Source organism: Photinus pyralis, unplaced genomic scaffold (assembly GCF_008802855.1).
Source record: "Photinus pyralis isolate 1611_PpyrPB1 unplaced genomic scaffold, Ppyr1.3 Ppyr1.4_LG4, whole genome shotgun sequence".
Classification (NCBI taxonomy): domain Eukaryota; kingdom Metazoa; phylum Arthropoda; class Insecta; order Coleoptera; family Lampyridae; genus Photinus; species Photinus pyralis.
Window position 1 is genome coordinate 28,268,911 of NW_022170511.1, and position 24,002 is coordinate 28,292,912.

General features: G+C 35.9%; 2 protein-coding genes across 4 annotated transcripts in view; both read right to left on the minus strand.

Moving 5' to 3' along the window:
* The window catches only part of LOC116167803 (transcription factor Sox-13-like), a 275,850-nt gene that overhangs the window by 217,734 nt on the left and 34,114 nt on the right, over positions 1-24,002 (minus strand). The gene's annotated exons all lie outside the window — the stretch shown is intronic.
* Positions 21,492-22,871, minus strand: LOC116169052. Its single transcript, XM_031485079.1, has one exon. It carries the CDS (start codon positions 22,869-22,871, stop codon positions 21,492-21,494), a length of 1,380 nt encoding a protein of 459 aa, XP_031340939.1.

Here is a 24,002-nt window from a genome sequence, read left to right on the forward strand (position 1 = left end):
ACTTTACTATATAACCAAATCGAATTACGTTTCAGGACAGTTCCAATTTCCACTCCGAATTAATAAATAGTTCATGCTGTTATAAAGTGTGCATATGTGAGTGACAATCAATTCATTTCAATGCAGATATAAATTTATTGTTAATTAATTGTAAATGAATGAATGAATAAACCACGTAATTAAATTTATGTTACACTGTCTTTCCAACATTCCTTATAAGCCATTTCTGTGTATGTCTCTTGTTGGTAGTACGAATAAAAGGAAAGCATGAAGCGGAGTAGGCTTAGAATATTTTGAAACCTTATAAAATCTGGTCTGAAAATATTTCACCCGGATGGATGACATTCGACCAGTGATTCAGACAAAAATTCCTTGTTCCAGCGCTAGGATATTAACCACTTACGGAAAAATCAATAAAAACCTCGTAATTTTGAAACAAATCCTTGAGGGCGATTGGTGAAAAATTACATTCTTAAAATTACTTTCGTCTGAAAGAAATTAGGTCACATAATATTCATTAAACAAAGATGCTGCTGTAGTTACTTTGCTATTCTCAAAGAAATGATAGTAACGGGCGATCGCAAATAAGTGGCGGTCGAGTCGCCTTTGGAAGTTCCAAGTTAATTACGATTTCCCATGTAAACAACCAAGGTGTCCTTGCTACCAAAATGAAAAGGTCTATTTTCCATCTCTAGGTGTGTTTTCCAAGCAATTTAGCAAATCTGGAGAGGTTTTTCGAAGTTCGGGTTAAAATCTTTCTTCGAAATCTTAAGAATATCCTTCGTAACTCTTTTTCAATATTTCCTTTTAGCATCTCTCCGGGTCTAAGGGTATTTTTAAGCACCTTCCTAGACACCTTATTAGAAAGCGTTTTCGTAGCAATTTACAGAGTTGTTCCCTAAATTTGTTTAAAAATCATCGTCTTCAAAGTCTATTTAGAAATCTTAATGAGGAATTTTGTAAAACTACAATAATAATAATAATAATAATAATAAGATTTATTTACTCCGTTTTCACTGAATACAATATTTTTGTGGTTGTACCGATTGGAATAATAACACCCATCTTTTCTAGTACATGATGGTCCATTTAAAATAAAACAATTCGATTGATTCCCTATGTCTACTTTTATATGACAAAATCTGTTCTAAAAGCCGCCTAGTTTAATGCAATTAAAATACCTTCTTAAACAAATAAAGATCTGGCTGTCATATTAATTAATTTAAGTATTGCGAGCCGTCGTAATTGCTACTATCGCCTTTTTCGAAGCTGTCGTTTTAACCAGCTGCAATACCCTGCCGTTTCAACAAAAAGCAACAACACCATCGCCATTTTCGCCTTCGTTCGTCTTCTATCTTCGAAATAACAATAAGTCAGTCCTTTCATAGCTCGAGCTTCTATTGGCTACACGAGAGATCGCGATTCGAGCTTTAAGAAACCTTAAACCGCGTGACAAAATTCGCAGCAGAACATTTGGGCGCCTTGGTTAATTTTACTTCCTAGGAAAAAACAAAATTCCGTCACGTAAGAGTTGTGCGCGTTTATAAGATATTTTCGACGACACCAGTTTGAAGATAATCGGACCAAATCTGTAGAAGATAGGAAAAAATTGAAAAATCACCATGTTAGTAAACCACGCTCGGTGATGGCGCCCAGATGTCGCCGACCCCAAATCATCTAGCCCCGTCCCTAAAGTTGTTAATTTCACGGCGTCAATAGATACACGTACACTCCTCGTCTTTCTACAAGCGCTCTTGTACGGTCCCTCATTTGCTGCCGGCCAAACCTTAATTAACAGTAGAGAAACAACAACATGAAGGAAATTATTGATTAATACAATAACGACACCTCAAAAGTAATTCAATGCACATTAAAAATATGTTTAAATAACGCCGTGATTATTCAGTTGGTATAGTTAATGTAATATGTTTAAATCAATTCGGCTTCTCAGTATTATTTTGATTGATTATTTAATTTAACTTGAGTTTTTTCGAAATTTTAAAGAGATTGGAATTGAATGCATTTGCATATAATTTCCGAATGAATTAAGCGCACTTTATTCTGTAAGTGTAAGGACAGAATGCGTCATGGGAAAACCATTGGCACCTATTTGGGGCTAGCTAAAATTAATTCAGGATCATGGGAAATGAGTAAGGAACATCTGAATCACTTCCTGTTATTGATAAGAAAACTGCTAACTTTCAGCGAAGGTGTAGGAGGGATTAGTTTTGATTGATTAGGTAGATCGAAGGTTCTGAGCCGTCATAGAGCTCACGTCAAAAGTAAGAGAGAGAGTATTAAAAAGAAAGATATTGCACAATTCAAACTAAAATCTAACGTGGTGATTGAAAGCCAGCTCCAGTTACTTAGTAAAAATGGGACATCCATTAATCGAAGATAAATAAAACACTCACTGAGCAATTAATACGTTTCAAGTTAATTGTGTGATTTGGATTGCGCAACGACGAGGACGTATTAGCAGAAGCTTACACTACGAGCGAGGGTGTAACTTCAATAAAAATTTTCATTCTACCAATCCAAAACTAGAGCCAAGGTAAATTGTATTTGTATTTCATGCTATTTGTATTCAGTACGGACTGTTTTACTTTGATTTTGATCAGTTGGAACTTTAATGTTGAAAAAATAATTAGAATTATCCCTAAAGATTTGGTTCAATTATTTTTTTGTACTGATCTAAATGAGCTAGCCACAGGGCTAGCCATAAATACATTTTAGGCGGAAAATTCACTTTGCCGTAAACATTCTGCAACGTAAATTTAATTACGTGATTTACGAGGTGATTTATGTATTTACAAATCTTTGACAATAAATTTATAACAGTCTTTACATGGATTAATTTATAACAGTAATTATTATTTATCACTAATAATTTATAACATTGGTTTTATAGCAACCGCCCACCTTTCTTGAAAGTTCTCCAAGGCTTCCGAACGGTCCCAAATATTCTAGAATGCCATATTTCTCGGAAAGAATACAAATACATCACATCCGCTCTTGTTTCTTATCGTCGATGACGCCTCGTTGTCTATCGGGATTTCTATAATATTCGCTACAATTCAAAATTTAAATAAAACCTTCAGGGACTTACTCCCTGTGAACTGTAACCCCTGTTACACATTGCTAACCACTTTACCCCACAATTACAAAACAACTTTACGCCAACCTATGATTACCAGTTACTACAAAAGTCTCCTATCACTATGTGCGTACATGTAGCAAACTGCATTTTGACCCCAAATGTACATATACCTACCAGAAAGTTTCCACTTTCCGAGGCTAATTTCATTTTAAATTTGTAGAATTAATTTTTGCTGTTAATCCTATGATCGATTGCGAGACGAGCAAGGAAGACAGGTAGATACACTTTAGATTTTTGCTAATTTTGCAAAAGAAAGTTCGATTATATCATCTCGCAACTTGATCGAGTAATTAAAAAAACAAACCCAATCAACTAGGTATATGCACTTAAGGCTTAATAAATAAAATCGTACGCTCCACTATTTTATGCAACGTTATTGGTAATTACATTCAAGAGTGCTAAAGCTGTGCATTTAATACCTTCTGTAATTATACTCACGATTATACGGCGATTAGGTTTACATCATAATCAACTATGCATCTTAACATTTAATATCCAATAATTTTCTGCACATATAAAGCCGTGAAGAATTTACTATAATAACTTGTTAGCTTATACCGCGGCATTAGAAACCCGAGAGTACGAAGGAAATTCATTATCCAAACTACGCTTTACGAATTTTCAAAGTATATAATCAAATATTTCGTTTCGGCCGCGAAATCATGTAGTGGTTAAATTAAAATTAAATGCGCTTTAGTCGGAAAACACGAAGAATTCCGCCTTCGATGGATGCGTATAAAAGATAGTCCTTCGATGCGAAGCGAGAGTCCATCCTCTACTATGATTAATGATGCAGGAAGCAATCGGTTTGTCTGACATAACCGCGTTTCTGTTCGTCTAATTGTTTTTAGCGACCTTTAATAGAAAAAAAAAATGTTACGACATTGCCGTCTCTAATATCCGATTATACGCTTGTCGTTTTTATTACGCCTTTTTCACGATTACGCCGACCGACGAATTAGATCAATTACTGAAGCGTGATGTTACTTGGTTAAAAAGAATACTTCGGGCGCTTCTTTCACAACGTGTCGAAAACCCCACAAGTTTCATCTCATCACATTATATCTGAAAGAGCAACCCGTCAAACAAATTCATTATATTATCGTCCCCCGTGATTTTCTTTGATTAGATGCTATAGATTGCATTTACTCAAAAGTATTTGTCGCAGCGCTGCATTAGAGGAATGAGAGAATATAAGTCTCTCTCCCTATCTTTCAGACGAGAATGGAGCGAACTCCAAAATCACAGAAGCTGAAAATCAACCGTATACACATCAAACGATCTTGATAACTTTAAGTTATAAACTGATTATATACGCCTTTTGTATATTCGGCTCGCTAATGAATCCAAAAGGCTACAACTTTCAAATTTTACACTCGTCTCCGAAATCACGCTGTGCTCGCATTGTCATCTCACGAAAAAGGATCTCGTTCGCCTCATTACAATAAGCGAAACATAAAAATGTATATACCGCAATAAAACCACTAATTTAAGTGGATGTGAAAAGTAACGGGTTGGATGGTTCTTAAATTTCAGTTTTATGTTACAGCCGATTGGATCGTACGATAAAGATACGCCAAATTATTGTTGTTATCAAATAACTTTAAAACGATTATTGCGCTCTACGTCCAGGATTTTATAATAATGGCTTGGATCCACTTTATTTTAATGTCGTTCGAAAAACAATCGCAATGTATTTGTTTACGTCGGTTTAGTCTTCTTTGCAATTTATTATACGTATTGTTTTATCCTCGAGATACGACAAGTACATTTACATTGTATTTATATTGCGGTACTTTTGCTCAAATTGGCAAATTGTCTCTTTCATAATTAGTAACCAGTAATGGTTTTCGAAATGCGTATAGCGGAATACACTTGCTTGAATCGAAGTTACTAAAAGATTTATATTAAAGTCTCCAGACTCCACATAACGGAAATTCGGTTACAAATTAAGAGTGGCGAGTATCCCGTATCGTGGAACTTTCTACCAAAAGAGCAGATTGACAAATCTGTACTTTTAGGCACGAAATTCAAATGCAAAATTTGGAATTTGGTGGTCGGGTTCTGGGCGCAGAGCTATTTTGGCAATTTACGTATCTATAAAGGAATCTTTAGTATTATAAAATATGAAGTATGCACTTTGTACAAAAGGTTAGTTTATTGCTTCTTCCTGAATGTTTTGAATTTTTCCCGCAGAAATAAGTAAATTAGAATTGTTAAAGCTGTAGAAAATGTCAAGGTTCTGCAGTGTCTTACCAAACAATTTGATCCCGCTAAAGAGAGAAAATTCGCATTTTTTGTCGTTGGGGTGACTATATTATTGACGTGGTATAAGAAGTGACCCACATTTGAAAGTTTCTTTTCAAAAAAGTTAAAGTTAGTTTTTATTTGATGGAAGTGCAAGAAATATTACGTTTGTATATTTCAATAAAAGTGGGGGCGTTAAAAGTGGATCTCGCTCAGTTTCACTATGTAATTGGGCGTAAACCTGTTGAGGGCCTAGAACAAAAAGGACAATAAATAAATAAAATAAATACTTAAATAAAATTTGTGCCATAATCAGGAAATTAGCGTAACGAAGACATATTTAATTCAAATTTTAAATTCTTTCATTATCGTGTTTCAAGTAACATGAACAATTTCCGAGCATCAGGGTAACAAATTAACAATGCACGAATCGTCCTTGTGAAGGAATATTTTCGCCTTACTAAGAGTTTGAGTGTACGGTGTAAGAACGAAGGATTACCTTTTTCTAAACGACCAATAGGTTATCTGTGAAATTTATGATCGTATTCACTAAATTCTGTGCTAGTTAAAAACTTGCAACCAGTAAAGACAATTTCCTGGTCAGTAAGAACTTTAAAACAAACCCCAACGTTTCGCTATTTTCGAAATTTTACCCCGAATCTACAATTTCAAGGAGATTTTTAAGACAGCAACTGTTCTCAACATCAATCCAGCCGACATTTAATCGTTATACGCATTTTGTTGCATTGTACAGCCAAAAACGACCATTCGGAATCGGAAGCGCCATCCTATTGAAGGTAAAAGCACTAGGAGACACTGTAAATCGAGGATTCTCATCATCTTGTGTATAACATGGTACTATATGTAACGAAGCACCCGTTTTCCGCCATGACGTTTAGCAGTTTTAATTATCTTCTCTGCAGATGAACGCCCGGTACCTAGAAGCGTTTTAACTTGGGCGCTTCGTTACGAAAAGTATCGTGGCGAAAGTATTTGTGTTGGTTCTAGGAATTGAATATAGAAGGGTTTGATTTAATTTCTAGAGTTGTGTTTCAGCGGTCGCTACAGTAAACAAAATCTGTAATTAATCCGCCGTTTGCAACCATTCCCGTCAAGATATTTCTGTTACGTCCGAAAGCTTTTGTCATTTAGAAGAGCAGGACGAATTAATATTTTAGAATTTCAGCCAATTAAAGATGATTTTGGTTTCCTATGTTAATTTAAAACGAGCATTAAACATGTAATGCCGTGCCTCTATACCGACCCGAGGAATCCAATTAACAAGGAGCCTTACTGGACTACCGACTTTAGAAATTTCAATCCGGCCAATTAAGCAGTATAAATAACAGTAGCTAAATAAATCTGTTGCAGTAAACGTTATCAAAATCAGTCGTGTGAGGTGTTGCTGGATGCGCTCTAATTTCCCCGATTTCTTGATGACCAGAAGCCGAGAAATAAATTACGTTTTTATTTTTGGATGTAGATAACCGAATCCGCCGGCCGGCGCGGAATTTCCCACATTCCCCTCACCTGCATTTGCTCCCCGTAGATATCGCTACCGAGCCGATTATATAAAATTCCCGCTTAGGGCGCTTTAATTTTGTTTTAGCTTTCACCAGTAGCCACCCTCCACTTGCCCTTTAGAATTTCTCGAGCTGCCATTTACTCCAAACCATTCCTACCCCGACCTTGCCCAGAGGCAGGGTGGCAGCATTCCTAGGTGGCGCCCCAGTTGACTGTTCCGCCGTTGTAACCGCTCTCGTAGTAAAGTTTATAGTTGTATAGAGTTGTAATTCTATTTTTTTACTTAATGAAAATTTATTTTTTTTTATATTAAGTGTCCCGTTAAATTCAAAACTCCCGATTGCGTGCGCACTACGGAATAGGAAGGACTTTAATTAGCATTACATTTCCACGTATAGATAAAACAGGTTTATCTTGCATACATCATGCGTGCTATCATATAAAGAACAGTCTCATAAAAGAATACGTCACATTTTTGTTCAGGAAGTTTTTTTCGTGTAGCTCATCTCAAATTCTATAAGAGCGCATTTTAATCGTTTTCTGAATCCCGAAATGACAAAATAATTTGCACAACTAAAAATGAAAAATTCACGCGAACGAACCCCATTCGCTACGACGCTTCACCGGAGCGATTCACTACCACTATTTGTCGCAGGAATGTATCGCACAGAGAATTGTAGGAGTTTTCATTGGGAAATAAAATTAGAACTTTTATTAAACATGAAATATTGATGGGATTTTTCTGCTTTGCCCTTATAAATACCCATTATGTATTATGTGGTAAATAAATAATGCAGTATTGGTACACCCAAAACCTAATGTGGGTAGATTTACAAGAAAAATAGGGAACGTTGTGCCAGATAAAGCGCCAAATTTCAATCACATCAAGGTCACAATTGATACGTTACATGAATTATACCTTGAAATCAATAACCACAGTCAAATGCAGGTAATACATCGTCTGATTTATTTATGATGCAAACGTTATAGGTTACAATTAAAACAATATAAACAATTGCATGTAAGTTTCGAATCCTCACTGAAAAATCTATCTTAAATGCAATATACAATCTGAATGAACATTCTAATGATAAATTGATCCATAATTTACCCCCAAATTCCTAACGCGCAGGCGACATAAACGATTGTTCAGAGAAACGCTAACGCAATTAAGTTTAAGTACGCAGGAATGTAAAAAAACTAACCTTCTATCTTGAAACAACTGATTCGGTTGATATGAAGTCATACATGAATATACAACGACTTCGGTTTTCCAAATAATTATGGAAACGTAGGACGACCAAAGCAGAATTATGATAACGAAGGCCACCTTTCAACCTTACTTCCTTTTCACAGCAATCTTTGAACTGTTTCGTAAACATCGGCGTTATTGTAACAACAAAAGCTTTCCATGTAGTGGCGGTCCTCCTCGTGGATACCTATCTATTGGTATTGCAAATTTTTATATACATGATAAATCAAAAATATACATTCAGGTAGCACCTCAATTATTGCGATATCAAAAATTTCTTTCACTTCTTATCAGTCGAAGGTAATTTTAAATCAAATACTTGAATTTCTTTACTTTGCGATCGAAAAACATTCCCTCAAAATTGTTTAAATCAGGGTTTAAATAAATAAAATATTTCTAATGGCAACCAAAAAAACAAAATAGTGAATCGCTACTCAACATGAACGTGTTTCAAATTTAACTGGCTATGATAATCACTCCCCTCAAATAAAAAAGCGCTATAGGATCATAAATTGTCTCCTTCACGTTCCTCAAATCTGATCCTCACGCTTACTAAGAAATGTAATCATATCACTCTATCAAAAAGGATGTAATGTAATGCTAAACCGAGATTTTTAGGCGCTGCCTCTCTTCCTAAAATCATTTAGGACAAAGAACTGAGCAGCGTCGAGGAAAACTCTCATTTACCTATTTCTATTAAAAAGTGGAAAATCTAATGCTCGCGTTAGAAGTTCTTTCTCGTCTCTAATTGTGATGGTTCCCTTAATTTCCTCTTCAGTATCTCAAGTTCCTCTTAAACTTTCCTGAAGTTTCTCAAGCTACTGTTCCGTTTCCCGCAAATTACTCCTTAAGCCATGTTCATTTCAGACTCCCATAGAACCCTTTGTCTAAGGTTTTCTTCGCGTTCCTCTTAATCTTCTCCCAATTTCTTCAGACGCGCTCGTTAAGTTCATCTAATAACTCCTTAAAGTTCTCCTGAAGTGTCTCTCAAGTTCTAAAATTATCTTCGTATTCGCCTCAAGGTTTGGTTTAATTCTTCTTAAGCGTCTTTTAATTCTCCCTAAAGTTTGCGTCTTAACCTTTTCTCATTTATCAAATTCTCCGCAATGCACTCATGTATCCAATTCCCTTCAAGTTCGTATCAGTTTCCAATAAAATTAATTATTCCTCTCAAGTTCATCTCAAATTGCTATCAAATTTTGCTTAAGTTTACTCCGAGGTTTACTCCCTTCATGACCTGAAGATTTTCTAACTCATACCGCCCTTAGTCATCCAGTCGTTGTCAAATTACTTAGTTACCTCAACTCAGTCTCAGGTTCCTCTGAAGTACATTTCAAATCGTCTTCTCCATTTTTTGTTAGGTTGCCTAAATTTGATTGTTATATAGTTACCTTAAAGTTTCTAGTTCACCAGGTTGGTAAATTTTGTTAAGGTTACAATTGTTGCCACAATGGTTTCCGTATGGTATTTTCTATTAACCTTTTTTATGCGGTAGAATAATCATACACCCTCCTTCTATCAGAATACAAAAGTCATCTTTACTCGCTCCCGAATGTCTTCATTTTCTCAGCTACCAGTAAAGTTGGTTTGACAGTTCATATTCGATAAAATAGTGTTATCTTCGCGTCCATTCAATAAACTAATCCATTTGCATAATTAATTCAAGCACGTCAAAAGAACACACGCCTTACAAATTTGAGCACATAATTTTTAGTAGGACATTCTCCGCGGGACAGGATAATAAAAAACTTTGGAGCCGTAAGGTGCAAAATACAAACGTCTCGTCGATTTTCTCCCATAAATAACGCTGAGATTGTAAAGGAGTAAAATCTATCTGTAATAATAATAATGTAAGAATGGCCGCGTATAAATCTTCAACACAAACCCAATAAATGGGACATAAATGTACACATACGTATAACGATATATTGTGTCTTTATAAACAATGTATAATTTCTCCTTTCACTTATATTCTTTACAAGTAATAATAAACATTAAAAATAATATACATACGTAAGATAGTAATCGCGGTCTTCTCAATACAGTGTTAATTCTTTCTTGCTATAATTTCCTGTGAAAGTAAAATTATAGACACCTATAGATAGTTATGAACGTATTAAAAAAAAAGAGGGAGATACGAAAGGAAGTAATGAATTTGTTCTAATTGGATTCGTGGCCGCCGCTTTTTTATTTATGCAAAACTTCGAAATAAGTACGGTGTAAACACGCAAACAAAATGAAATCGATTACACTGACTAATGACGTTTTATGTCTATTATAAATTATACATAAATCATTTTATCCCTTTAAGGAATTCAGGGCTGAATATTAAATAACTTATTACATTTTCACTACTGGTCATTAATTAATGCAGCGATATTGACATTAAAGGCTTTCATTTTTTTTAAACTCAGGTGTAAGCCAATCTATCAATTACTTTTTTTCTTCTAAATTTTGATCACCTACGCTCTTAGGGCGGTATGTGCCCTAATAACGTAATGTGACGTTTACTTTTCAAATTTGATTTATAACACCGGTGCACATGTTGCAAGTGCAGTGATATCATAACCTAATGGTTTATTAGCACTTGTTTATACGAGCTCGGATTAGTCTCCTTAAGGCTTGCATGGAATTATTGCGATTGCCCATACGTTCTCTTTTTCAATATGAAAAATTTTATGACCATCTTGAAGACCCGCAAGCAAATTAATAAACTGCACCGTAATTAGTAAATTATACATTTTTTTACTTCGATTATGACACGTCATAATTATGGGGTCTACTCAATGCGCCAGCTTTTGAATTGATTTTTAGAGTATGCAGATATTTTGCTAATTGAATTTAATTTGTTTATGTATTAGGTCGGATATGGTGAACCACAATTGGTGTATAAACATTGGTAGAGATAATTGAAATTCAAAGCCGCGAATTATTCTGAAATATTCTCTTCGTGCGGTGGTTATTGTGCTTTAAAATTCAAAATTATCAGAAATTTTTTTTGAAATGACAGTCTTAATAACTTAATAAAAAGGTGGAATTTATGTGCACTAAAGCTCTAAATATAAATTAATTGATATGAATGTCGCCGTTAACTCAAGTACAAATTTTTAATAAAAATATGTATGTCCATTTTTATTATTCATAAATCATAATTCTTAACATTATAGAGTGGCGTCTTTGAGTTAAAATAAACTAAATTTTTATTCGTGTCAAAGGATAAGCTTATGATTAATAATCTATTCATTAATAGAGTCCAAGAAACTATTATTGCTATCAATAACTATTAAAAGTTCCTGTTTGGAGAAAATTAAGAACCACGTCTGGATTACGTAAAGACAAGTTTCAATTTTCATCAGCCCTCTGTCGATTTTAAATTGAGAAAAATTCAATTTCCATTGTCTACGGTGAGCAATCTAAATTAAATGTGCATACCCATAAATTAACCACCATCACACACAACCACTGCTGGAACTAGGGTTTGCACTTGTCTCGTAAATCGATCCAACTAATCGTTTTCTGGAATTAATTGAATTCGGGTGGGAATTAGTTTATTGTCTGAAATTAAATTAAGCCACGGCTGTAATTTTCGAGTGTAGTGCTTCAAATAATTAATAAATACAGAGTCCACCAGTCAGATCTTAAATAAACATAAAACCCTGTCTCCAACATTTTTAAAGAAAACTTGCTCTGGCATTATAATCAGTCTATTGTAAAAGCTGTAATTTCTGTTGTAGTTCAAATATTTACGTTTCCAAAATGAACATTTAACTTTAAGATAAATTGAAATTTTCATTAGGTACACAAGATGACCCAGCATTACTATAGGTGCTGATGCGAAATTTACATAATAATAAATAATTAATACAGGCGATCGTTCCATCGCATATATTCTGCACGCAGTCGTCACTATCCTGATTTCCCTATAATTTTCCATACAGTCTTTGTCCCCATTTTTGTAAATCGACACCTTTACTGACTTGACAGACGATTAGATTTACTTATATAACAAACACAAATCCTTCTAGAATTTTCTCGAGTGCTCCCGAATGTTCTCGAACAAACACGTCATATTTCTCGGAAAAAATGCGTCACATACTCGACTACGCTTTCATGGCGCCTTGATATCTATCGGGATTTCTATAATATTCGCTGCAGTAGTATCTGTGGCGAAAATCAAAAATTACAGGGTCAATTACCCATCCTTTAAATGGACTAATTGTTTCCGCGTAGAGATTTTGATTAAAACGAGCATTAAAATTGCAAGATCGTGCAGTTTATTTCATTATCGCAGACCTTTTGCGATTGATCCGAAATTCCATATTGACAATGGGCATTACAGGGCTATCGAATTTGGAAATTTTAGCTCGGCCATTTGGTTGTTTGGTCTCAAATGAAGCGCGCTTTAATTAACATGAATTTTAAGATTGGTCCCAGTTTTTTATGATAACCAGAAGCCGAGAAATTAAATTAAGAAATTTTAATTTTTGAAACTCGCCCGACGCGTTCTATGGAAGCTGGAATTATCATTGGCGCTTTATTTGTAAAAACCGGAAGGAGATTTATGGAAGTGGTGCTTCGTAAAATACTGCAAGCAGGAGTTTGCTAACGAACTGGTTTCGCGACGGTTGGAAGGGGTGTACGATTCATTACGTTATTTAATCGAGCTATGCGCCCGATCTGATTAGTTACTCATTTCATTCATTGAGTTTATGTTGTTTGTCATCAATACATGTGTGTTAAAGAAGCTGTTAGCGTTTATGTTGATTTAAGTGCGCCTGTTTTATCGCAAACCGCTGAACAATCAGATTATCAAAAAAGAAATAAAACTGTAAGTAATTTTATGATTTTCTTATTTCATTTATCGAATGCCTGCGTGCGGGGTAAAACAAACTTCTTTCTTTTTCAGGAATTTTGTTTTAATATTCATTTCATGCATTTTGGAATAAAATTTGTAACGAAGCACTTAATTTCATACCCGAAGTAATGACCACACCGTACACTTGTGGAGTCTGCTCGATTTGCTGAAAGCCCGGTATCTGGATATGATTAAAGTTGGAAGCGCGAATAATTAAATTATTTTTATAGCGTTCGAAAGCTTTTGTCATGTAGAAGACAGGGGGAATTAATATTTTAGAATTTCAGTCCCGTTAACTACGTATTAGACGATTTTGGGTTCCTATGTTAATTTAAAACGAGCATTAAAGCTGCAAATCCATGCAGGTTTACGGCTGTATTTGTTTGATAATAGACGTTATGCCTAACCTGAGAAGTTGCAAGCGATAATAGAGGTTAATTTAGAAATATGAATTCAGAAACTTCATCTCGCCCATTTAAGTGAGTATAATTAACAGTTGCTAATTAAATGAGTTGCAGTAAACAACATCCGATCGAGGGTGGTTTCATTAGAAGAGGCTTAATTGAGATTTTAAATATGTTCGTGATTTTTATGATGACGAAAAGCCGAGAAATTAATTTTTGGACGTTTTTGCTAGTTACATCTGTATGTACTGTATTCATTTTTGATACTTTCCGTAAATTTATTTTGCATTCATACCGTTTAATTTTTGCTTTTACATTAAGTAACGACCGTACCGCACTGTATTTACAACTTTTGCTTTTTCCGGCACCGTAACTTCTACCGCTCCATTTAATTACAAGGTAAGCTTTTTGATATATATGTATATATATATATATATATATATATATATATATAAGCAAGTTAGGTCGAGTGACCTAGCTGGCCATGAAAAATGCTTCCTCTTTCTATCCATTTGCCAGGATAACTCAAATTCAAATATACTCTCGCTTACCAAGAAATGTGCCGGGCACCCATCGTGGTGCTAATTCGCACGAATACTTTTAATGAAAGGATGCTACAGACTGTGATAAACTTTGACGGTTTTTTACGTGGTATTGTGTTTCTTTTGTTTCAAAGCCTACTTGAATGAGCATCAATATTGCAATTAAAATTTGTGAATGTTCGTATTTTCCCCATATCTCCGCTTAGAAAACAGATATCAAAATGCTGTTTTCACTGATATTCTCACTTTTTCATTCTTATTCATATAATAATTATATCGTTCCATTTGAAATTTTCAAAAAAACCTACAAATTTTATGTTAATGTCACATCGCGCCCTCTACCACTCATCACATTTACTAAAAAGACTCTATGCATGTAAAATCTGATTCCAGAGAGAGAGAGAGAGAGAGAGAGAGAGAGCTCTTTACAACAAGACCTATCCTATGAAAATCTGTTAACCTAATCCGAAGTAACATTCAATTCCTTAAAGAGATGTTTCCCTTCCCCCACCCTTCATATTTTATGAGGTAGAGCAATATGTGCTGCATCAAAATGATGCAAAATTGATACAAGATTGCTATGCATGTATTTTTATGTATGTTGAGTATATTTTAGGAAAAAGGCCATTTTTCTACTTAACCATGAATCGTACGTCCTCTAGCGGCGAAGCTAGAAACTTGAAAATAATTTCCAACGAACAAAATTTTTTTCCCGAAGCTATGCAATTAACAGTTCTATAGATATGGCCTGTGACCATTATTAATGGGACGCCCTGTACACATTTAACGAAATGCCTTATGAATCCCTAACGTTTTGAAAGAACATGCATATAATTCGAGAATTGGTTGTATTTTGGAACATTTGTGTAAAAGGCTAGATTGTAAAAAACACGCTATAGAAGAACTGAGTCGCCCGTTTTCCAAATCCTCTAACTTGCTCGTACACGGTACGGTATTAATTGTAGTTTTCATGCCAAACACGTGAAAATTAGTTACCTTTCACATTTTCTTGAAACTTGATGCTTTGAATATACAGGGTGAACATTTTGCCTGGAACACTGAATATATCTTCAAAACAAGATTTTTTCAAGAAACTTTTTTTTATGATATCCAAAATCATAAAAAGTTTGCTACAAATCTATGTACCTACATTAAATTTGTGGTCAGTGGCGTACTTGCATGGTCAAGGGGGCATATTTTTTGTCAAAGCAATTCATTATATCTAAAATCATTAAAAATGTACCTATACGTAAATCTACTCGTAGATGCTTAAAAACTTCTAATCGAAAGTACTTTATTTTGTGAGGCACTTTTTTAATATGACAACATAAAAAACATGATCAAACTAGTAAAATTATACAATTAACTGACACAACTATTTTCCTTAATTTTTAGTTTTTCTCTTGAATTTGATAATGTAATATAAATATGATATGTTTTTTATGCTAAAAGTGTACTCTTTAATAATATGTAATGAAAAGTAGTAGGGGGTGTCATTAAAAAATATATGCCCCCTTGACCATGCAGACATACTGACCACAAATTTAAAAAACGTAGATTGGTAGACCATTTTGTATAATTTTGGAAGCCTGCCATAAAAAGAAAAATGTTGTTTTGAAGATATATTCAGTGTTCCAGACCAAATGTTCACCCTGTATATTCAACGGTTGATACGAAAGAGTAATCTAATGTATCTAATTTAACTCATATAATTTAGGATTTGTCACATTTTGAATAATGTCACACTATGTAGAATTTGTTCCTAAAAGCGAGTATATGCCGATGAACCATTGTTTTTTAAGCAAAGAAATTTAGAGATGAGATAATTCGAGAATAGAAAAACTGCAAAATAAACAGAACTTGGGAATCAAAGTAGGTAAGGATAATTAAATTTGCCCTTTCTGCGTGGATGTTTATAACCAGGTATCATCTCTTATTGTCTTTTGTCGCTATCGAAATATCTATGAATACTACTTTCACTCTATGATTTGGATTTTAGAAAAGAGAAATGGAGAACGTGCTCATTCACAACCCCAATTTGCGAACTAATAAAGTACTTGTTTAAATAACCCTAAATTGACATCACGGTAGATGTTTAGCTGCCATCATCCGTGGTACCCATCTGTCTAAGTGTAGTCCTCTATTTGGCACACACTAGATACTAGATAGATTGCGAAAATTGAAGCTTCGAGACCGGTTCTCAATAGCATGGCGACAACTATCACAAAAGCTAATTTGGTAATGTAGAATTTGGCATAAATTCGAGTTATAAGCAAGACAAACAAAACGAATGCGAATCCCCATCTACGGTGCAAGGAGAAAATATGTTGCCATAATAAAAAAAATCACGCGAGGATGTCTTGTTAACATAGAAATTTGACATGATAACGAAAATTTACGTCCCCCATTATAACTTTCGTTGTTTTAAATTTCATAAACTGGACAGCTTACATTTAAATTAATTTATCCATGCTCCTTTTTCGCCTGAACGTCTTCGCTTCTAATTACAGCGCTACCAAAAAAAGGTTGACTCGAATTTCTAATTCCTCCTGAATCATAAATTAATAGCAACATGAAGAGAATACAGTTGTGTGCGTAGATAAAATATTGAACGTAAAGGCCACATAAGGAGACGACTTTCTCAAATAATTAATCGACATCATATATTCTCGGATACGGCTTACCTTTTTCTTTGAGTAATGCGCCAAATGGATTTAGTGATGACTTTATTATACAAAATAACAAAAATGATAATGGCGGAAAATTTCTCAATCGAAAAAGATGCGCGTGTGGAAAAAGTAGCGAATGGGTAATGTAATGTATTTATAATAACCTAATGGTACGTAAAATGTTTGGTTTTGTTTTAGGTTCAGTGTACCGTAATGCGTCGCCAATTACACGTTATATACCTAAATCGGTTGAAACATTAGAATTTAAAATTGAAATTCTTCAAGTATTAATCAAAAACAAACATACATTCAACAGTCTCGTCGTTAATAGCTGATACTGGCATTGTCCAATTATATAATAACAGGTAGCCAATTACGGTATACGTTAGCATTATTAGAACTTGTTCGAAATGTTGTCGGAACGTTGTCCTGTGGCGTTTGTTCTAACTTCATCCAGTTAAGGATGAGAGCGCAGATGCTGAAATACATACATTACATAGCAATCACCTTTTTTCGCACAGACACGTCCTTTATTAAATACCTATTAATCTTGCCTAATGCCTATGCTGAAATGCGGCATGACCCCCCTATTATTGCAATATCTGAGGGCAAGGTAAAAGTCTAGTACATTCTCGTCACGAACTAACGATTCCATGTCAATTCAATAATCTTACTGTTCCGGTCTGACTTCGAGCAATTCTTGTCTAAACGGCTAGATTTTATATTGTTAACGTTGCAGATTTTCGTAGAAGTGTGGAAATTGCGGCTGACAGAATTGATCGTACAGGAAGCCGATCATTAGTGTACCAATTCCACTTGTCGCAAATACATTGGGAAATTTTGTTTGATATTATGCAAATTGAAACCGCATTTTGTGTTTAATCTACTGGAAGTCATTTAGGATATGTGGAAAGTCCACCAGGTATTTAGCACCTTTGTTGCCAATATACCGACCTGTTTTTGTAATCCCACAGTTTCTAGGTCTTTCGTCAACATTTGAATATTGATTAGGAGGCGAGCAAAGCAGAGGTTGACACGGTAAAGGCATATCCGGACCTGTAAATCAATTGTGTAATTCTAGTATTCCTTGTTATGGGTATTTTTATTTTGTTTTCTGCAGCGTGGGTGGCTTATTTCCATAACGTCTTAGGCCACTTTACATCTTCAATTTTACAGGGTGCTTATTTTACGGGGGATGGTGTCGGAGGTGAACATCTTCCCATTTGCATTAGGTTGTTGCGCGGTGTTCGGTGACTGGACTGGGGGATAGTCTCTTTATTCTCGTTGGGCACGTGGCCAATATATTTCCGTCGCAAAGCCCTGACATCCCCAACATTGGGGATGATCCTGTACAGCCCCGCGTGGCATCTCACGGCTTTCTAGCAAGTTATACCGTGACGTGGGGCTTAATGGGCAGATTTTTGTCGATTCATAACCCAAGGACCTTAATCGTCGGTTCTAGAGGTATCCTCTGTCCCATCATTTCCAGGGTAGTCGAGTCTATCCTCCGCTTCACAGTTATTATTGCGAGTCTGGTTTTCTCTCGTTGCGCACTACTGCCGTGAGGTCGTTACCAGTTCTATCCCATTCGCGATTGGTATCCTCAGTACCCCATCGTACATCACGATCCACAAAAGGGGCCCGAGGACCGATCCTTGAGGCACTCCCGTATTTCCCATCTGACGGTTTCAATGCGTAAACGACTCAATTTATGAGGTAGTCCTCCACAGCCCTCCCCAGATAATCCGGCACATTAAGTTCAACCAGCGCATTCACAACGGTTCTTCTATTCGCTGAGTTAAAGGTATTTTTAACTCCCAATGACGCCAGCAGGCAGACTTCTCCAGCCCTCCTGGTGCCTTTAGTAACCGCCTCCACACTATCGACAATTAACATTAAATCATCACCTGTGAACTTCCCTATTCTGAATCTTAATTGTTTGGAGATAGCTTATCGCATACCTCGTCTTCGATCCTTGCCTTCACTATCTTTTCTAGCACTTTACCTGCATAGACCAGGAGGCAAATAGGGCGGGTAGCTTCCTCCACCCTTGGGAATCAGAGTTAGCCGGCTCCTTTTCTGCCCGTCCTCATCATCTCGTTGGCGATGTTTTGCCCATATACCTGGACGATAGGCTGCTATCGCTTTCACAACGCTCGCCGGTATTTGGTATGATCCAGGGGCCCTGCCATTGGGTAACGAATCTGCGACTGTCTTGACAATCAGTCAATTCCGTCATCCGCCTCTAGGGCTCTTCGCTGTTCCTTTGAGTATCTTGCAATAGCATTTCCTTACTTTGCTGTCCGTTTTCCATCTTATTTTTCTCTTTCACTTCAATTCCTACACGATTGTAGACTTTATTGCTCGTTGTTCTTGCTTGTAGCACTTGCTCCTTATCCTATAGTATACATCCCCAATTGCACACAGATATGTGTCACCCTTAACGTAGTTCTATTCTAACAATTCTAGGGTTTATTGCTTCATATTCTCTCGTGTAGTCTCTTTAAGAGGATTCCCTTGAATAGTTCACTTTGTGTATTTCTTTATTCTACTTTCTTTCTGCCCTCTCCACTAGTCTATATAACTCTTTAACGCAGATCCCAATTTAGGTAATGCTTATTGATCAGCTGAACCCATTAGAACCAAATATGGTACACATAAATAATATAAATACCGTACATACAGGGTGTCAATTTTAAAACTTGCAGTCGGCCATATTTTGCAAACTAAAGAAGATATTGAAAATCGCGCAAAACCGTTTCGGGGGTATCGAGATGGAACCAGAATGACGTCATGAGTGAGAACCACCCAGCCCCCGCCCTCTTCAAAAATCCTAAATGGCAATCTCATACTTGTGACACAAAGCTACTGAAAAATGCTTTCCAGTGATACCAATAAAGTCAATAGTCATTAAGACAATTTAACAAAAATTTAATAATATTTGGCCTGAGAAAATACGATAGAATATCGCATAAATTGATCGAAATTTCAATATGTCCAATCGTATAAAGCTAAACTATGCATGTTTTATTCATAAAATTATTTCCCATAAATTCCCTCCGTATCTGTACGAAAAAATTCAATTTAGACATAATTTACATAATCTTAATACTAGAACAAAGCACCTTATATCAATTTATAAACTGTCCTTTATCAAAGGTCTTTTAGCTACAATGCACCGTAAATCTACAACTCCCTTTGCTGTCATTTACACTCCTGTTCCCAAAAACACTTCAGAGAAAACCTTAAATTAATACTTCTAGAGCAGCAACAAACGCATTTGAGATAATATGTTTTATTTTATTTTTATTTTCAGTTTTATTCTGTTTTAAAAAATACTATCACTGTCATTTTTCTTTCTATATTCGGACAAGTACATTCACTAGGTTCCATGTTGAATAATTATTTGCCATTATCTGACTTATCACAATAAATTATTAATAGGGTTAAGTGGTAGAACAGAATTTAGTTTGCACTACATATCTGAACTTCGCCCTTTTGGTATAACCGAGGGTATAACGTAATAAATTTAGTTTAATATTCAATAGAATTATGTATTGTTTCTTTTGTACGTTATCCAATAGGTAAATGACTATTATTATTATTATTGTTTTCCTTTGTGAACCTCTCTTCTTCGCCCAATGGGGTGTATATCCTTAATACCCTTAACACATCAGACAAACTTAACATAGATTCAACGTATATTCTCAAGATGACTATTGACACTATTATTTGCAGTAGTGTTTTCATGCATTGGTTTCTTCATTCTTCTCGAAAGTCAACTCGTAATGTATGAATATATTGATGCTCTTCAAATCTTCCTTATTCCCACATTTAGTCACATTTCGATTTTCCGTTTGCACATTTCTCTAAAAAAGATACTGAAATAACAAATTTGGGGAACCCAACTTCACGATTTTAGCCCCCCCCCCCCTACATTAAACTAATGAAACGTCAAATAGTTTTTTCGTTTGCACATTGATTGCACATTTAGTTACATTTCGATTTTTACGTTTGCACATTTCTCTAAAAAAAAGATATTGAAATAACAAATTTGGGGAGCCCAACTTCACGATGTTTGCCCCCCCCCCCCCCTACATTAAACTATTGAAACGTCAAATAGTTTGCACTTCGATTGCACATTTACTATTATTACTATTTAACGTTTCATTATTTTAATGTTGGGGAGCTAAAATCGTGAAGTTGCCCCCCCCCCAATTTGTTTTTTCAATATCTTTTTTTAGAGAAATGTGCAAACGAAAAATCGACGTGTGCCAAAATGTGCAATCGATGTGCAAATGAAGGCAGTATTTGACGTTTCATTATTTTAATGTTGGGGGGCTAACTTCACGCGGGTGTTAATTCTTCTGTCGCATTCCTTAAGTATTCAAGAGCGTCAGAGTGAATAAAATGAGCGTAGGATTTTTAAATATATTTATTTTAATTTTATTTTTTTATACTTTATTAGATAAAAGTATCCGAGATATCGGTACTAACCGTTTTTATATGTGCTAGCATTGTACTTAGGGGAGACCGGGGCTAGTTGTCACAAAATATGCATTTGATTTTTTTTTGTTGTTGTTTGTAATTGTACAAACCATTTATTTTTTAAATAACGTAGTTGCGTGTCTAGTACTTATGATAAGAGTTACAAAATTGCAAAATATGAAAAATGTTTGGAGTATTGTAATGTTGTGTAAGTGCATGATATGTGTGACAAGATGCCCCACACCGGGGCAAGTTGTCACAAGCATTGGGGTAAGTTGTCACGTGTTAAAGGATAACTCAAACAGCTACAAATATGAAAATATATTTAAAAACCAAAATACACAATATGTTTACATATCATCATTCGAGTCACAGTTTTGACAGACGTAGAATGGATCTTTATTGGCGCACTTCTCGTGAGCCCATTCCTTGCATTGGACACACTGCAGCCATGGGTCTTTTGAACCACTGTAGGTGCCGCCACACACTAGGCAGAAGGTTTCATCTTCCTCAGAGAATGAATCGGACAAAGGTTTCTTCACCCGTTTCTTTTTGGTGGATACATGGACTTTCCCAACAAAAACCTTTCGTTTTACCACTGATGGTTTAGTTTGGGCTTTTAAGGCTTGTTGTGCTTCAAGTTCATTTTTTATCGGCGTATCAGTTAAAATGGCTGATTTACGTTTTCTTCTTTGTTGTCTTCCAGGTTTTCTCTCTCCGGCTTTTGGAAGTGGACGAATGGTTTCCGGAGTAATCAAATGGTTCGTCTTAGACACAGCAAATGAAGTAGGTTGAATAGACAATGACGACTGAGAAGAAGTTGATGGCGTTGCGTGAGTAGAGGTTAAAAGTGGAGGTGGGGTAGACGGTGTAGGTGGTGATGGGGCAGAAGTTACAGGAATTACTTCAGTAGATTGTATAAATGGCGGTTCAGTAAACAGTGGAGATGATAATGGGCCAGATGTGGATGGTCCAATGTGAGGAACAGCCGTGTTGTCGGTGTTTTCTTTTTGATGTTCTAACAATTTGTCAGGTGCCGTCGTTGGATTTTCGCGGTCGGTAACGTAACTGGGCAGAAACTCTTGGTCCTCAAAAATATCTCTGTTAAACGGATAAACTCCAGTTACTCTGAAGCCTGCTGTAACGTTGTTAGGAACAATTGCTAGTGGAAGAGCAGCTGCTACAATTGCTGGAATATTGTATATGCTAATGGTCTTTCCTGGATTCGTTTTTAACCACGATGCACAACCACTATTTATATATTTTTTTAATGGACCAAAAACGCTCCTGTCAAGCGGTTGCAGCTTATGACTGCAATGGGGTGGAAACGATAGCATTACCACCCCATTATCTTTCGCATAGTTCAAAGCCGGGATGGACAGGTGTGACTCGTGGTTATCTAGCAACAATAAAATTGGGCTTTCCTTCGTACTTTTTACTGTAGTTACTAAATGTTGTACGAACGTCAAGAATTGCTCATTTTTCATCCAACCCGATGGGTTAGCTGTTCCAATGCTTCCCACAGGTGCACCTTGCAGAAAATGATCTTTAAAATGCACGCGAGGGAATACAAATAAAGGAGGAATACTATTTCCGGCAGCAGATACTGCTATGGCCATGGTCACAAGTGTCCCCCTTTCAGCAGAAGTCAACGAACCAATTTGGCGGAATCCCTTCCTAGCTACTATGCGATCAGGACGTTGCACGGTGGTGATTCCCGTTTCGTCCATGTTGTATATGTCACTTGGCCGAAACTGGTAACGATCATATAAGTTGCTCAAATTTTCAAAAAAAGATGCGACATTAGTTTTGTTAAAGCTTGTTGCTCTCGACAAACTTGTAGCCTGCGGGGTTCTTATTGATAGCCTTTGGTGCCTCTTTAAAAACCCAGAAAACCAATCAGACCCTGCCATGAAGGTATTGCACCAGGACGGAGGCAGGTTTTTTTCAGAGCAAGTCCATAGTCATAGGCCAGTTTCCTCACTTCGGTGGCCGTTAAACCGAAATATATGTCGGATGCTTTTTTAATATAATTCTCCAATTCTACCTCTTCTTCATCATTAAAAATTTGTCGAGGTTTTTTATACCCCATCCGAATATGAGGCACGCCATTAGCGAGATTATCATTATTGACCTTTTTACAAAATCTTGCCAAAGTTCTATAATTTATATTGTAATCTCTAGCCGCATCCCTTATTGAAATTGGATGGTCCTTATCTTTAACGGCTCTAGCGGCGCTAAGAAGAACGTCATCAGCGGGAGCAGTTCTATTTGTTTTTCTTTGATACTTTCGCACCATCTATAAAAAAGGCGCGTTTTTTTATACATGGGTAAGTACATGCATACCTATAGAAGTAAAGTTAGACAAAATCATAATCTATGAATCTACGAATGGGCGCACTTTAGTATGCATTGATTACCATTCCAACTTTGTACTGTTTACGGGGCATCTTGTCACAGTGACAACATGCCCCGTGGAACGCGTGACAACTTGCCCCAAACGGCCATTTTTAACTGAAGTGATGTAATCTCTGTTACTATTAACCGAAATCATTGTTATGATGGTACTGTTTAATCCACAAGAGCTACACTAAATGACAAATAACTTATATCTTACCTTGCCATTAAAATCCCTATATTAACACACAATATTGAACGTAGCACGAATTTACTTTGCCAAGCTTCAAACACACTTTTAACAATTGATGAAGTATTGAGAATCGGATGGCGGTAAAACTCCGTGATGCGATTCTCAGCTTACTAAGGCACTATCCGGTAGATGTCACAACCGTGCAAGTTTGAGTGTGTTCCTTTAATTAGCGTTGTGACAATGTGCCCATGTGACAACTAGCCCCGGTCTC